The sequence below is a fragment of the Chelonoidis abingdonii genome, chromosome 6, assembly GCF_003597395.2.
Source record: "Chelonoidis abingdonii isolate Lonesome George chromosome 6, CheloAbing_2.0, whole genome shotgun sequence".
NCBI lineage: Eukaryota > Metazoa > Chordata > Testudines > Testudinidae > Chelonoidis > Chelonoidis abingdonii.
The window spans coordinates 100992435-101007930 of NC_133774.1; the positions used below are offsets into that span (position 1 = coordinate 100992435).

General features: G+C 41.4%; 1 protein-coding gene across 1 annotated transcript; it reads right to left on the minus strand.

Moving 5' to 3' along the window:
• Positions 1-4983: 4983 nt before the first annotated feature.
• Positions 4984-12050, minus strand: C6H9orf40 (chromosome 6 C9orf40 homolog). Its single transcript, XM_032787041.2, has 2 exons — positions 11607-12050; positions 4984-6372 (listed from the first exon to the last, which is right to left on the minus strand). Exons 1-2 carry the CDS (start codon positions 11985-11987, stop codon positions 6214-6216), a joined length of 540 nt encoding a protein of 179 aa, XP_032642932.1. The 5' UTR covers positions 11988-12050; the 3' UTR covers positions 4984-6213.
• Positions 12051-15496: the final 3446 nt, after the last annotated feature.

The following is a 15496-nucleotide window of genomic DNA, read 5'->3' on the forward strand; positions in this document are numbered from 1 at the left end:
GACTTTGATGCACCTGATTATAAGAAAAAAGCTATATATTTTCGTCCTTCATGCCATGTATTCCTTCTTAAATTGCATGTTAACTACGAAGAAGTACAAAGTTTTATCTGAAGCATAGTGCTCCACCATTTAGCCATAGAAGGTTTTCCTTCATTCATAAAAACGAATACTTAAAAAGTATATTAATAACTCTCTGAGCATAGTAGCAAGATTTTATGATACTGTCTGGTCAAAATAAACTGTGATTGACAACCAACAATTGTAAAACTGTGCAGCATTTAGTCTATATCTCTTATTTATCAAATTAATGTGTACAGCATTTATAAAATTAGAAGCAAAAATTATCTGTTTGAGATCCCAAGAAGAAAAGGGAGAGGAAACAAACTAATAAAAAAATTACAGAATCTGGAATATAAAAGGTCACAAAGGAAATCAACTCTGCAGTTTCCCTTTATAAAAAAACAGGAGGTTTGACACTTAAGGTTTGATCCTGTGAGACTACATTATATATGTTTCAATGTAATTAGAAGCATATTATGCATTATTCCAAACAAGGGCATTATAAAACTCAGCTGTGTGTGGTGACACATATTGTGTAAAAGTTCATGTCTATGGTCCTATATACAGAAAACAGAGATAACTAACATTTTCCTTCAAGTTTTCATTGAGGCCACTACAACTTTTTCTTTTAATTTCTTCTTCACAGCCTTGTATTTCTTATGCAGTTTTGTTTCCACGATATTCAAATCAGATCCCTAAAAAATTCTGTCATCATAGAACAAACAAAGAAAAAGAGGTGCAGTACTTCACAAGCCCCTGTTCCCACTTTCATCAGTTCATTCCAAGAAAATCCAAAGGTAATCTGTCCGATTGCCCATACAGTCAACTATGAAATGATATTATCAGAAAACAACTTTCTAGTTTTTCAGATGCTAGCAATAAATAGCATTAAGGAACTGTTTTTAGTTCAGCCAAAACCAGTCCATAACACTTTGGAGTGATTTGCATGGTTTTAATCTAGGAAGAATGGTTTTAAGTATATTTGTTCAATGATATTGGATACCATTTCATGGCACAAAAGTGCTCAAATTACCTTCATATTAACAGAAGAGTTCACTTAAAGAGAAACACTGATGATTAAAAACTGCATTGCTTACTGTATTGAAATCAAATCCCATAATAAAATATGCAGTTTAAATTCAAGAACATTTTAATGAAGCAAACATATTCTTGTTTTCACTAGTTACTGAAAAGAATCATAAATTAAAACCTTAAGAATATATTAGAAATTTCATCATACATTTCAAATGCCTGTTACATACAAATTCTTAAATATTGCGCCTAACAATAACTCTCATTCTTATGAATTAACATACTTACCTTCTTCATCCCTATGACTAATGAATAAACTTCATGTAGCCTTCAGCCATTGAATTTTAGACTGAAGTTTCCATCCACCACACAATCAGATAAAGCTTGCTTTGCAACTGCAGTTAATGGAAACGGTGCTAAGAAATAATTACTACAAATTTCCATGTGCTTAAATTGAAAAGCTTTCAGAGAGAGAAACAGGGTGATGGACTCTGAAAACTCTGGTGAAATGTTTTTACTGTAATAAAATTGAAGAGCTTGTTTTACCTTGTAATCAGGAACTTGTGCCTTGATCTGCCTTCAGTTGTGAATCACAGTAAAGAAATGATTAACATTCACAATGTCACTTGCTTGAATTTTCAGCAATAGTTCAGGAAAACATTCCAATGAAAACAAAATATTCCGTTTTACAGTATTGTGTATGCACACTGCCACCTACAGTGTCAAGGTTATAACTGTATGCTCTGAAATAATTAACCCAGACAAATGTCCAGGTTGGTCTAAAAGTTATTAAACATCATAAGAACATAAGAACGGCCATACTGGATCAGACCAAAGGTCCATCTAGCCCAGTATCCTGTCTTCAGACAGTGGCTAATGCCAGGTGCCCCAGAAGGGATGAACAGAACAGGTAATCATCAAGTGATCCATCCCATCATCAATTCCAGAGGCTAGGGACACCATCCCTGCCCATCCTGGCTAATAGCCATTGATGGACCTATCCTTCATGAACGTATTTAGTTCTTTTTTGAACTGTTATATTCTTGGCCTTCACAACATCCTCTGGTAAAGAGTTCCATAGGTTGACTATGCATTGTGTGAAAAAAAATACTTCCTTTTGTTTTAAACCTGCTGCCTATTAATTTCACGTGATGACCCCCTACCTTGTCTGTTAAGACAAGGAATAAATAACACTTCCTTATTTACTTTCTCCACATCAGTGATGATTTTTTAGACCTCTATTATATCCCCCACTTAGTCCTCTCTTTTTCAAGCTGAAAAGTCCCCGTCCTATTAATCTCTCCTCATGGGACAGCCATTCCATAACCCTAATCATTTTTGTTGCCCTCTTCTGAATCTTTTCCAATTCCAATATATCTTTTTTGAGATGGGGTGATCACATCTGCTAGCAGTACTCAAGATGTGGGCATACCGTGGATTTATATAAAGGCAATATATTTTGTCTTATTATCAATCCCTTTCTTTAGAAGATTCCCAACTTTCTGTCTGCTTTTTTGACTGCCACTACCCACTGGGTGATGTTTGCAGAGAACTATCCACAATGACTCCAAGATCTCTTTCTTGAATGGTAACAGCTAATTTAGACCCCATCATTTTATATGTATAGTTGGAATTATGTTTTTCAATGTGCATTACTTTGCATTTATCAACATTGAATTTCATCTGCCATTTTGTTGGCCACTGACCCAGTTTTGAGAGATCCTTTTGTAGCTCTTCTAGAATGCCTGGGAGTTCACCATCTTAAGTATCAGAGGGGTAGCCATGTTAGTCTGGATCTGTAAAAGCAGCAAAGAGTCCTGTGGCACCTTATAGACTAACATACACATTGGAGCACAAGCTTTCGTGGGTGAATATCCACTTTGTTCCATGGAAGCTCATGCTCCACTATGTCTGTTAGTGTATAAGGTGCTACAGGACTCTTTGCTGCTTTTGTCTTACGTAGTTTTGTATCATCTGCAAATTTTGCCCCCTCCCTGTTTACCCTTTTTTCCAGATCATTTATGAATATGTTAAATAGGACTGAGCCCAGTAGAGACCCCTGGGGGACACGAGCATCACCTAAGGAAAACAAGAATTGCTTTGTCACACCAGCAGTCCATCCAATCTAATATTGTCTCTAACTACGTCATACCAGATGCTTCAAGAAAACATGCAAGAATTATGCTAGGGGCATGTTAGCCCATACGCGTCTTCCCCCACAAACTCACCCCAGGGATCTTCTACATGATTTACTTCTGGGGGAATTCTGCACCAAAATTAAAAATTCTGTGCACAGTCTTTTGAGCTGGCTGAGGAGATATCTGAGCCGTTAGTGATTGTCTTTGAAACGTCATGGAACACGGGAGAGATTCCAGAGAACTGGAAAAGGGCAAATATAGTGCCCATGTATTTAAAAAAGAAAGAAAGACGGACAACCCAGAGAATTACAGACTAACCAGCTTAACTTCAGTATCCAGAAAGATAATGGAGAAAATAATCAAGCAATCAATTTATAAACACCTAAAAGGTAAGTAACAAGTCAGCATGGGTTTATCAAGAACAAATTGTGTCAAACCAATCTAATAGCTTTCTTTGATAGGGTAACAAGCCTTGGGGGTAGGGTGGAATTTTAGTAAGGCTTTTGATACAGTTGCGCATGCCCTTCGTGTAAAAAACCTCCTTCACCAACTAGACACTTAAATGGGTGTTGTGCCCAAAAGCCATTAAGGGGCATGATTTGTGTTCTAATCTTGAGAAAGAGAACAGTTCTGAGTCTTGTACTAAAGAATACATGACCTAGGAGTGAGAATTCTGCACAGATGATATATAGAAAAGAATGATGTACTAGTAACCAAATTTGCCTTTTCAGCATATGCAGTGTAAGATGTTTAATTTCACACACACTTTTCTTTAAATTCTCTATTTTTCTGCCTCACATTTTCTTACCTGGAATTTTGAAGGTAACTGAGGCACCTTTTGAAACAGTAATTGGGTCTAGTCAGTGTTTGGTTCAATAGGCTGCTAAATAACTGGGTAGTGGAGTAAGACTGTAAACTTTGTTAATGTGCATGTTATTCATGTTTTACAAAAACACTGCCAGAAATATGGTCAGCTTAAAATATCAAATTAAAAATAATTTTAGGTACTATGCTTGCACCTGACTCCCTTAACAGTTTGTGATTTTATATTATTTTCCTATTTTTAAAAATGGTTTTTCTACTTTGTTGTTGTATAAATAACCCACAAGAACTTATGGAAATAGGGGGACTCACCACACACAAAGATGTCATCAAATCACAAAATAAAGAAAAAAGAAAGAAAAATCTTATTTTCTACTAACTTCTTTCAGTTATAGTAAACATAGGTGTTATTGAAAAGTACATAATTTTTTCAAAAAATTATGCACAAAAGTGATTTTTTAAAAAAAGTTGACTGTGTCCCTTTAAATCCAAGATGCTGTAAAACAAATAAAAATTGAACAGTCAAAAACAAACAATGAAAGCTTTAAAAATGGACCCTGATATAGTAGCAATGATTAGAGCTTAGCTACAACTCTGGAGATGTAGGATCACATACAAATTAAAATGAAATTTATTTTGTTGTGCTATAGTGCAACTGAGGCCTAGTCAAATAAAAACACCAATACAACCTGACAAATATCCAGCAATATTGGCCACTTGAGGTCAATAAGTCTATTTAGGGGAACACAGCAAAGGGGAACACTGAGGAGAGAACCAGGATACATTGAAGCAGCATGGTGAGGAAGATTTCCAGCAAAAGCTTCGCGCTATGCCCAGGTCTAGCCCCTTTCTTCACCTGTGTGCACCACAAAAAATGAATTCAAGCTGCACACAGTGTAAAGACTGAAGACAAAGTACAAACACTCAAAAGGATTTTCCAAATGTTTACTAAGTAGGAAATCCAACTTAGTACTGTAAACAAACATATCCAAGCAATAACAAATTACAATTATGTGAATAACATTCTGAAGACAGAAGAAAAGTTGAGTAGTTTAAATATAGTACAAAAATGCTGAAATCTACATTGAAAACTTTATTGTTTTTAACAAAATAAGTTTTTTAAAAATTTACCAAAAACTTCCTCAAAGCAGATATGATACCAACAAAAATATCTCGTTTCCACCATATTTGGAGACAAAATCACATGAAATCAAAGTTCAGTGATAAGACATCTAATTTCAGACAATTATTACCGACAAAAGTCTATTAAATAAAAATAAGAGCTCTAATGTCCCAATCCTGCAGCAGCACATTAATTCAATGGGGCTACATAGGTGTGAAAAGTTATGTACGTGCTCAAGTCTTTGCAGGCCCAGGACCTAAATCACTCAACCCTGAAAAAGTGTGCCTAATCATTTCACACTGCTCTTCTTGTCAGCTTTGTACATCTCAGGCAGTTCAACTCCACAAAATGTTCTAAACCCAATGACACAAAGAACGGGAATAGCACTAACTTGAGCATGTGAACAAAATACCCACCAGCCACCCACTGCTTCCAGTTATCACTCGAGAGAAGGTGAAGTAACTTAGGGCAGCTCTGAGCAGAAAAGAATATCCCACCATAGTCATTTCTGGTTTGCACAGAAATCTGATTGTTTTTGTTCAACATCTAAAGCAAAAACATCAGAAAAGATTGTAAAGGTGGCTGTTTTGGTGTAGTTTTTTAAATAAGCGCATGGTATAAAAATCTCACTTTTATGTATGTTAACTATATCCTTTCTGTTCACGGCAGGAGGAATGTTTTGGCATGTCTTCTACCGGTAATGCTCCAAGCTATTCATTTTGCTAGCTATGAAAGTCCAGAAATAAATTCTGATTTTCTACAAATTGTTACACATCCATGTTTTCAAATAGTTCTGCCAGTCCTGTGTCAGTAGCCTTCTCTTCATTGTATAGGTAAATTCACCTTTCCAGTTTATTGGCAAGTGTCCAATGACCCTTCAATGTAAACAAACCCATCCTTACTTGTGCAGATTGACAAAAGTATAAAATTATTTTTTCAAAATGTCAGAAACATACTTATTGTTCCAAAGTAGTAAAAACCTGAACACAGACAGAAACAAGCCTCCTCAAAATAGATTTGCTACGAGGAATTAATTACTCAGGTCTCCATTTCAGTCTCTATGATTTCAGTCCTGAAAGTAGTTCTTGCATCTGTCATGTTCTTCCCATCTAAGTCCAGAATGACAGACAGATCAATAGCAGGTAATGGTGCTCTCCAGTACTGGAATGAGTTGTATTGCCAAAATTCTTCCTTATGCTTTAGAAATAAAACATAATGTGTTAATGTATGGCACTGCAGTAGAAAGAAGAGAATAACCCCCTTTGCAAAAGAAACTGAATCAAGAGAGATTTCCCAGATGGTTTTAGGGTTATATATTTTACTTTCTTAAATGTTTTAAATGTAATACATTAAAAAATAACAGACAATCCTAACCAAATAATTTGCTTCTGTTTTTGGCATAATTTAAATATTTTTGCAGAAGATTACTGTATTGTCTTTGAGTACCTTGTGTACAATCATGTCTACTGCAGCTCAGTTCGAAATACACGAACACTACGGACAATATCAAAGTCTGAGACTCATGAGACGTTTCTTAGCTTAAGGAACATTCAAGAACATTTCCGTAAGTCAAGGGTGGGCAAACTATGGCCTGCAGGCCGTATCTGGCCCCTCAGGGCTTTGGATCTGGTCCCTCAGGACTGGCACCCCGCGCTGCTCCTGGAACCCGCCAGCACCACGTCCCTGTGGCCCCTGGGGAAGGGAGGAGGGGCAGAGGGCTCTGCGCACTGCCCTCATCTGTGGGTTCCACACCCAAAGCTCCCATTGGCCACGGTTCCCTGTTCCCGGCCAATGGAAGCTTCGGGTCTGGAACCCACAGGTGAGGGCAGCGAGCGGAGCCCTCTGCCCTCCCCCAGGGGCCGCAGGGCGGTGGTGCCGGCTGCTGCCACCCTGGAGCTGCTCCAGGTAAGCAGGGCTGGGCCCCACACCTCTCCTGCACCCCAACCCCCTGCCCTAAGCCTCCAACCCCGAGCCCCCTTCCAGATGCCACACCTCTCCCTGCATCCCAACCCCCTGCCCTGAGCCCCTTTCTGCACATCGCATCCCCTCCCACACCCTGTACTCCCTCCTGCTCCCCAACCCCCTGCCCCAGCCCTACATTCATAGCTCTGCATGCAATTTCCCCACCCAGATATGGCTCTTGGGCCAAAAAGTTTGCTCACTCCAGACGTAAGCGTCATCAGTTATGAGAATCATAAGTATTTCCCCAGTAGAGAACTGAATGCATCTATGGTAGATATATTTAAAGAATGGTAGCTACAGTGAAAGCAATATATTAGAAAAGATTTCTGTTCATTTTTTTCTTTCTACATCTACATATATGCAAATATAAACAAAGCAATGTTAATAAGGGATTTTCACCAGGGTATATGATAAGCAGTGCAGATGACACTGATAAGACTGGAACAAATTCATTACTGATTTACTCTACAGATTTGTTACAAAACTGTTTCTTCCCCTTTCTGCTAGCAAATCTGCTATCTGTTTTTAGCCAGAGATCATTACTCAAATCAGCAGCATTAAAGTTAATGGAGTTGGACACTCCAAGCAAAGACTGTTTCTGTTGAAGAAACACAGATCATAAAAAGGGAACACAAGTAAACCTCCAAGTCATCTGTTGTGGAATATATAAAATATCTGTTATGTATAAAAGTTGTTTCTCCAGACTCATGATTCCTTCCTAAACTAAGGGACTAAGCAAAAACAATTACTCCTGTCAACTTAAAATGACATGTATTTCTGTATAATTTTGTTTTACTGTATTGTCTCTAATACTCAGAATCCTGAAACAATTCTTTCCATTTCTAATGGAGTCTGAAATAAATATGGTATTTCTAACTACTGAAATGGCAACATTCAGTGTAGACATGGCTTTTAAAATAATAAAATTTTGCACCCTCTGCTGGCTCCGCAGTAGAATAGAACAAAATGTGATCAAATAACAACATGGAATTATCAGGCAGTCATTTGGTGTCATAATATTAAGTGTTTGAACTCAACATGCAGTTTTTATGACGATCTATAGCCATTCTGCAAAGCCTACGTTCTCACACAAGTGCACAAATGCACTATGTTCTCAGCTAAAAGCACTTTATCATCATCATTATCAATTATTTGTATTATCATAGTGCCCAGGAACTCTAGTCAAGGACCAGAACCCCATTATGCTAGGCACTTTACTGCTTACTATCACAAATTGTGTTTTTCATTTATACAAATTCTTTAGAAACAGACTAAGACAGCATAGTATGCCCATAAGCGAGATGTCTCTGCCACAAGCAGCAGCAGAACGTAGTGCCATAGAGATAGAAGAGCTATTTACATTTTAATTGAAATAAAAACAAAATTTCATTTATAATATAGAGGACTGCAGGCATAAAAATCTTTTAAAGTTAAATTTTTATATTCCATAGTACCAATGATGCAAATAAAAAGTAATGATTTACATTGTCAAACAAGTTAGGGTATGATTGTGCTAGGAACTGTACAGCGATATAGCAGACAATCCCTGCTCCCAAGTGGTTATAATATAGGGCCCCAATGAAAAGAAGTCACATGCTTAATTTGATATGGGACCACTCATGTGCTTAACTTTAAGTGTGTGTGTAAGTTGTTGTAGGATCAGGACCTCAGCTTATTTATCTAAAGGAAAAAATAAACATAACAAAGAGAAAGACTCTTTGTATCATGCACAACCTATACTGCCAAAGAAAGGATAACTTCAGACCACAAAAGATCGCTGCATGTGCCAAATACTAGCAATATGAATGTGTAGAAAAAGGTCAGGACTTTTGTATAACTGTGGAATATTTTCAAAACATGGCTTTGAAAATCTACTTGTTGAGAGTAAGTGGAATGCCTAAAGGCCTTAAACCATCAAGTTCTGTAGAATTTAATCTTTGGTTTTAGAAGACTGATTTTTCTAACTCTACCAGTACAAAGATAAACTCCCATATGTGACAAACTATGCTGTCTTCTTGAGTGTGCAAAAAGTCAGCCCTAGGACAAATGCAGTTATTCACAGCTTTGTTTTGCTACTGCTAATATGACATCTATAGGAAGCAATACAATTATGAATAATGTCAATTTCATTATGCTGCTGTTTGGGAGAGCTAAGAGCAGTAGAAACCTCAATGATGGAGTTATCTGTGTGCTGGACCCCAAATAAACAGGTTAGAGGGGTAAAGTAACCAAGTAACTTTGTTATCAGAAAACTCCACCTCTTCAGGAATGTGTATGTCTGATCAATTTGAAGCTAGATGATATAGAAAAGCAGCACCCTAAGCAGAGTTTATAGAAACTAGTAAATTTGTCAAGACTTATTTGTCAATATATAGCCCAAAAGATGGTTTAAAACCAGAAATTTACAAATCTTTATAAAATCTTTCTGCAGAATTTTCAGTAAGTCATATCTGTCTCTTTAGTAAGACTGAACAAGGTATGTTTACAGTCTTCTATACAAGAAAAAAGGTTTACATAATTACAATTAGTAATTACAATTACTCTGACTTAAGGTAAAAACAAAAATAAATAATGAACTCAAGATTTCCAATACAAATCCTTAAACCAACTTGTGCTATCAAAATACTCAATGGAGGAAGGAGTCTGTCTTTTCTCCTTCCAGAGATATGTTCTTGTATGAAGCCTGGTCTAGTATGGGTTTTCCATTGAATTGAAAAATCCTTCCTCACTTCATTTGTGGGATAATTCTACACATTTCATATGTACATTTCTGACCACGAGGGAAAGAAAGAGGAGCAGGAGAAGATAACATGACACTGTATGTGGAAATCAGAAAGCCCAACACAGGTCTCAGTTGAACATAGTTATGTCTTCAAGGACCCAGATTTTTAAAAATGGGTACCTAAAACTAGGGCCTTAAGTCTATAATTAGCCCGATTTTCAAAAATACTAAGTCTCCAAGAACTCCCCGTTAATTTGGTCAAGACTTCTATTTTCAGTTAAAACGTCTAAATTGGCAAGGAGATGAACTAATAGATCTTTTCTACTCCCAGCTTCTATGATTTATAATTGGGGAGGAGGTTTTTCAGTTGTTTTTATTTAGGAATTTCTTTCAGCAAAAGTTAAGTTTTAGAACTCTTGCCTACCATTGCCATTTAGTTTTATTTGTTAAATCTACATTTATTTTTCTGCCTTAACACAGGTTTAAAGATATGCAACAGATCAGAAGTATGTACTTTCCCCCTATATTATAATATTGCATATAATGGACAGTATCACAGATCTGTGAATTGTACTTTTATCATAATAATAATTGAACTGATACTTATTTGTGACCTCTTCCCACTGGATCTGTTGCTTCAAGTGGGTCACTCTGGCAGCACTGCACAGAACAGCTGTGCCAGGGAAAAATTAGTCTCTGAGAAACCTCAACTCTTTGGATTTAGGAATCCAGAATATTGTCAGCCATTAACATTGTATATCTTTAGGGCTCCTCGTGCGTATTCCAATGTTGAAGAGAAGTCAAACTAAACTGTCATGCATTCAGGAAAAGTTGGGTTTTACCTTCTGCCTGGAGAATGAGTACAGAGAGGGAGAGTGCTGTTACAGGTCCTTGCAGTGTCCCATTGGGATGAAAACACCCCCTGAAGGAGACATGCATAATCCATGGAAGACTCCATTTATAGGAGGCACAAGCTACACATAAATCTTAGAAATACAAAGTAAGGTACCTCATCTAGTTAAAATTAGAGTGAAGTCTGTGCACTGTGTTAAACCAGTAGATTTTGTGCAGTGGTGGTGGTGGAACAATCTGGATAGTGGGGGGGTGCTGAGAGCCCTTGAACCAAACTGTAAACACTGTATATACATGCATGGAAACTACTGCAAGTCAGGGGGCGCTGGAGCATACCCTAGTTCCAGCACCTACAGCTTTGTGGTTAGAGAGTGACGCAAATAACCTTTATATATTGCTCAGTTGAAGAATCGCTTGTGAAGAAAAACACTAACTTGGTCCAGCTACAAAAGATGCTATGTTAAAAAGCAGAGATGGTAAGGCTCAACTTTCAAACATTATTTACACAGAAGCAGCCGGGAGGCGTAGCTGTATCTGGACAGCGAACCACCACCAGGTGTTTCAAATAAACGCAACACTTGTTGGCCACACCCATTAATGGCACGTGCTTTGTGGGGCCACAGAAGAGAGTTTGGTGTGAAAGGAGTAGCTGGGGATGAGAAGGTCGTGCCGTGCTTTCTGCATTGACTTTACCGGGCTTTTACTCATGCGGGAGACACCTCACAGAGGAGCGGGGCGTGTCCGAGTCTCTCCCATCCCGGCTTTCCCCTCAGTGCGGGCAGCGCCTGGCACAGGGGCCCTGACCCGCCGGAACCAAGCCCGGGCTGCAGGCTGGGACTCTCCCGAAGCCGTAACAGCCGCCCGCCCTAATCAGCACGACCCCCCCCCCCTTTACCTCCTCGATTCCCCGCTCTTCCCCCCGAGGATCCGGGCTTCGCGCCCCCAAGCCGACGCCGCCTGCCCGCATCGCCTGTTCCGCCCGGGGCCCTACGTCCCCCCCGCGCTGTTGCCGCATCATCCCTCCCGGGCTGGCGAGGTCTCCGGACTCCTCCTCGGGCTCGTTGCCCTTGAGTCCAGGCCGCTTCCCCGGAGGCACCTCGGCCTCCTCCAGTTTCCGCTTCTTGCCAGGGGCCCCAGGTACCGCGCGAACGGGGCTCCATGGTTCGGGGCCGTCCCGCGGCCGCCTCTCGGGAGCGCGGAGCAGCGGAGAAGGCTCGGGTAGGAAACGCTTCCAGGGCACGTGACACACTAACGGCTCCGCGTGTCGCTTGGCCATCGGGGGCTGAGCGCGAACGGCTCTAGCACTGTAGCCGCGCTACCTCCGTGGCTCGCGCGGGCGCAAGCGCTTCTCTCCCAGCAGCCGGGGCGGGGCTAGGCGCGCATGCGGCTTGCGGGACTTCTGTCCTTCTCTCCCCGTCCGCGTCTCGCGGTGCCCGCTAGGGGGAGTGCGCGTGCAGCCAGGTCGCTGGTGCGCAGTGCTGGGAGTGCAGCTGTCATGGCCGACAACTCTACGCCAAAGCAGCGGCGAGACTAGACACTGCCACGTGTTTTGGCTATTGCCGCGTGAACCTCTCGGCCGGCTGCTCATTTCTCTGTCACCCCGTCCTGCGCCTTTCTGGGGTTTAGCTGCTGGCTTCGGAATCCCCTCCTGTTTTGTAGCTACCCGGGGAAGCGGGGGCCCGAAGCTACCCAACCGCACTAACCACCTGTAAGTTATCAAGGTCCAGCTGTTTAGGACCCATCTTATAAACTAGAGCTGAGAAGTGCTGATTTGATTTAATCCTGCCCAGGACAGAGGAGCTATACTTCAGCCACTGTATTTATCTTGGCCCAGGCTGGCACCTCCAGTTCACCACCCGGCTCCAGCTGTGGGCATACCCGTCACATGAAGAGGGATTTAGTACATCCCTGCTTGGGGACATAGTAGCTCTGGGGATGAAGCTCAAATCTACATACCTTTTTGCAGCTTTATCCTATTACAAACTTTGCAGTCGGCTTTGGCATAACTGCTTTCCACCACTGCGACTGATTATGATTTAGGCTTGGGATGGAGCAAGCTGACACTTCTAGTAAGGATTATCTCAATAAAATCAGTACCCCACAGTGTGCAGACTGAATTAAATGGACAAGAGTGATTGGGCAATAATATAGGTTTAAAGGGACTGGTATGATCAACATTTACCCTGAATGTGCCTTATTTCAACAAATTTAAAAATGAAAAAGGCTTTTTAATTTATGTATAAAGGATCAGAATAGATTGTACAGGGGGGAAAAAAGCCACAGGAGACCATTAGTTGCCTTCTAAAGGCAGCAAGACTTTATTTTTATTTCCCTTAATGGCAGCATCTAAGCTTTCAAGGGACTTTACTTGAGATTAATCTAATTTATTTTTTATTAAAAAACAAAAATCTGATTCCTTTTAGAAAGTTCAGACTACCTGCAAGTAAACCTTTACTGAAAACTGGTGTTAGTCCAATGTTTTCTGGATAGGGATCAGAGCAGAACAGTTTTTAAAAATATGCAGGCTTTATGCTCCTAGACAGTATTTAAAATAGTAAATGCCTTTTTGCCCATGTGAACTTTAAAACTGTACTCTCAATTAAAGCAAATTGGAAGCATGAAATATCTGCCTTAAACAGAAAGTTAAATGACCTTATCAATACCAAGGTACCACAGCTAGATGAGTGAGAGAGATTTTACAATTTATGGTATTTTAAACTCTCTATTATCCAGTCCCATTCCATGGAAACACCTCGATTCCCTACTATACCTTTTTTACTTTTAAAAGGATTTTCAAAGGGGATGATAGTGTAGCTAAGTTAACCATTAGATTAATGTAAAGAGAACAAAACAGTTAATTTGATCCTTCCTCTAAACACAAGCCATTTAATAATTATTCTCATAGCAAATATTTATATAACTTCAAAATACAAAACAATTTATGCAATTACAATCTGTGGATTAATATCCATCTAATTTACTTTAGTAGGCAATTTACAACAAGGAAACACAATCTTAGAGGTAGATTTAAAGTACCAGTGTAAATTGCCTTAAAAGTTCCAATCAAATATCCAACAATTAACCTAGGTATGCTGAAACAAATATAGAAGTTGTTGCTAATAGCCAGAGGTGGGAGTAGGTGGAGCACGCGGAGTCATGTGCCCCCCAGATTTCTACCAGGGTTCACACCAGAACATCAGAAATATAAGGGCTGCTGCAGAGGGAACTCATAACTGTTGATATTGCTGAAGCACAATTTAATGGTTTGGTAGTGAACACTGGCAGCAGAGACGACATGTGCAGGTGGGAGGGCATGCCATATGGTCTGGTGACTGCAGCATGGCCTCACAGTCACTCACTGAGCCTCCTTCAGTGCAATGCAAAGCAGTTTCACAGCACCTCCCATCTCACAACCAGCTCCCTGCCCTCTGGCCAGCCTCACCTTTAGCCATACACTTCCAGTGCAGCCAGGCCTTTTGCCACAGGATCCCAGCTCCCTGGACTCTATTCCTGCCTTGGTGATGGACTCAGAGCTGGAACAAGGCAGCTGGGCCCAGTTCTCAGGGCTGTAGGTGCAGTCCCTGCCAGGGCTGGCTCCAGGCCCCAGCGCGCCAAGAGCATGCTTGGGGCGGCATGCCATGAGGGGCGCTCTGCCGGTTGCCAGGAGGGCGGCAGGCGGCTCCGATGGACCTCCCGCAGGCATCCCTGCGGAGGGTCCGCCGGTCCCGCGGCTCTGGTGGAGCATCCGCAGGCATGCCTGTGGGAGGTCCACCAGAGCTGAGGGACCGGCGGATCCTCCGCAGGGATGCCTGCGGGAGATCCACCGGAGCCGCGGGACCGGCAAGCAGCAGAGCGCCCCCCACAGCATGCCGCCATGCTTGAGATGGCAAAATAGCTAGAGCCAGCCCTGGTCCCTGCACAGCTGCATGAGGTTAAATGCAAGTCCTTCCCCTCTGTATAATGAGGTATCCCCACCTCACTCCCAGCAGTGCAATGTGGCTTGTAAAGCACTTTGAGACATTGCTGGAGCACAGCAAGCTGATTGCTGCTCTAGACATGCCCTGTGAGCCAGCCTCAGACTCTATCCATGCTGCACTGAGACCTTCAGATTTCTGCCAGCCTGGGGGTAGCTTTGAACGACCTTTGGTCCTTGGGCAGTATCCCTCCATCTATCCCCCACGTTCAGCAGGTAGCTTACACTGTCTGGAGTGGGCTAAGCCCCTATGCCCTGTCTGTGCCCCTCAGCCAAGGGCACATGCAGGAGGCCGCCCTACCTGGTTGCTGCTGCTGTCTGTGAAAAAGGGCAGGCGGTGCCACTCGAGGGATCCTGCCTCCTTCTCTTCCCTGCAACTCTTACTCTGCGTGGGCTAGGGTTTGGTGTCTTCTCCTCCTCCTCTCTGCCAGATCCCAGCCACTGCTGCAGGTTCCCTGGGCTAGTGCACAATGCCCCTTTAACCGCTTCCTGCCTGTACTGTAGCTAGAGGACAAGAAGTGGCTGGTTTATAATCAGTGGGCAGAAGCAGCAGCAGCCTGGAGGCAGTAGCTGCCTTTCCATCATGGGAAGGGACAGAGCTGCTTCCAGCAGCAGGTATAAGGAGGGGGTAAGGGATGAGCTCTGCAAAGACACAGACCAGGGGCAGGGGCAGCTCCTGTGCAAGACAAAGGAACAACACATAGGATTTGCTTAATTTTAAACTTAGTGACTCCCCATTATTACAGCACAGCCATACACTTTGAGCACAGTTATCCCAACTGTGTAACTGCTTTCTAAAAAAAAGAAAGTAG

Bases quoted from the DNA above. Each gene is read 5' to 3' on its own strand.
- C6H9orf40 (XM_032787041.2), bottom strand. From the start codon at position 11,987: ATGGCCAAGCGACACGCGGAGCCGTTAGTGTGTCACGTGCCCTGGAAG. The intron at 6,373-11,606 runs GTAAAGGGGGGG...TTATTTCTAAAG, and splicing joins AAGAGCGGGGAATCGAGGAG to CATAAGGAAGAATTTTGGCA.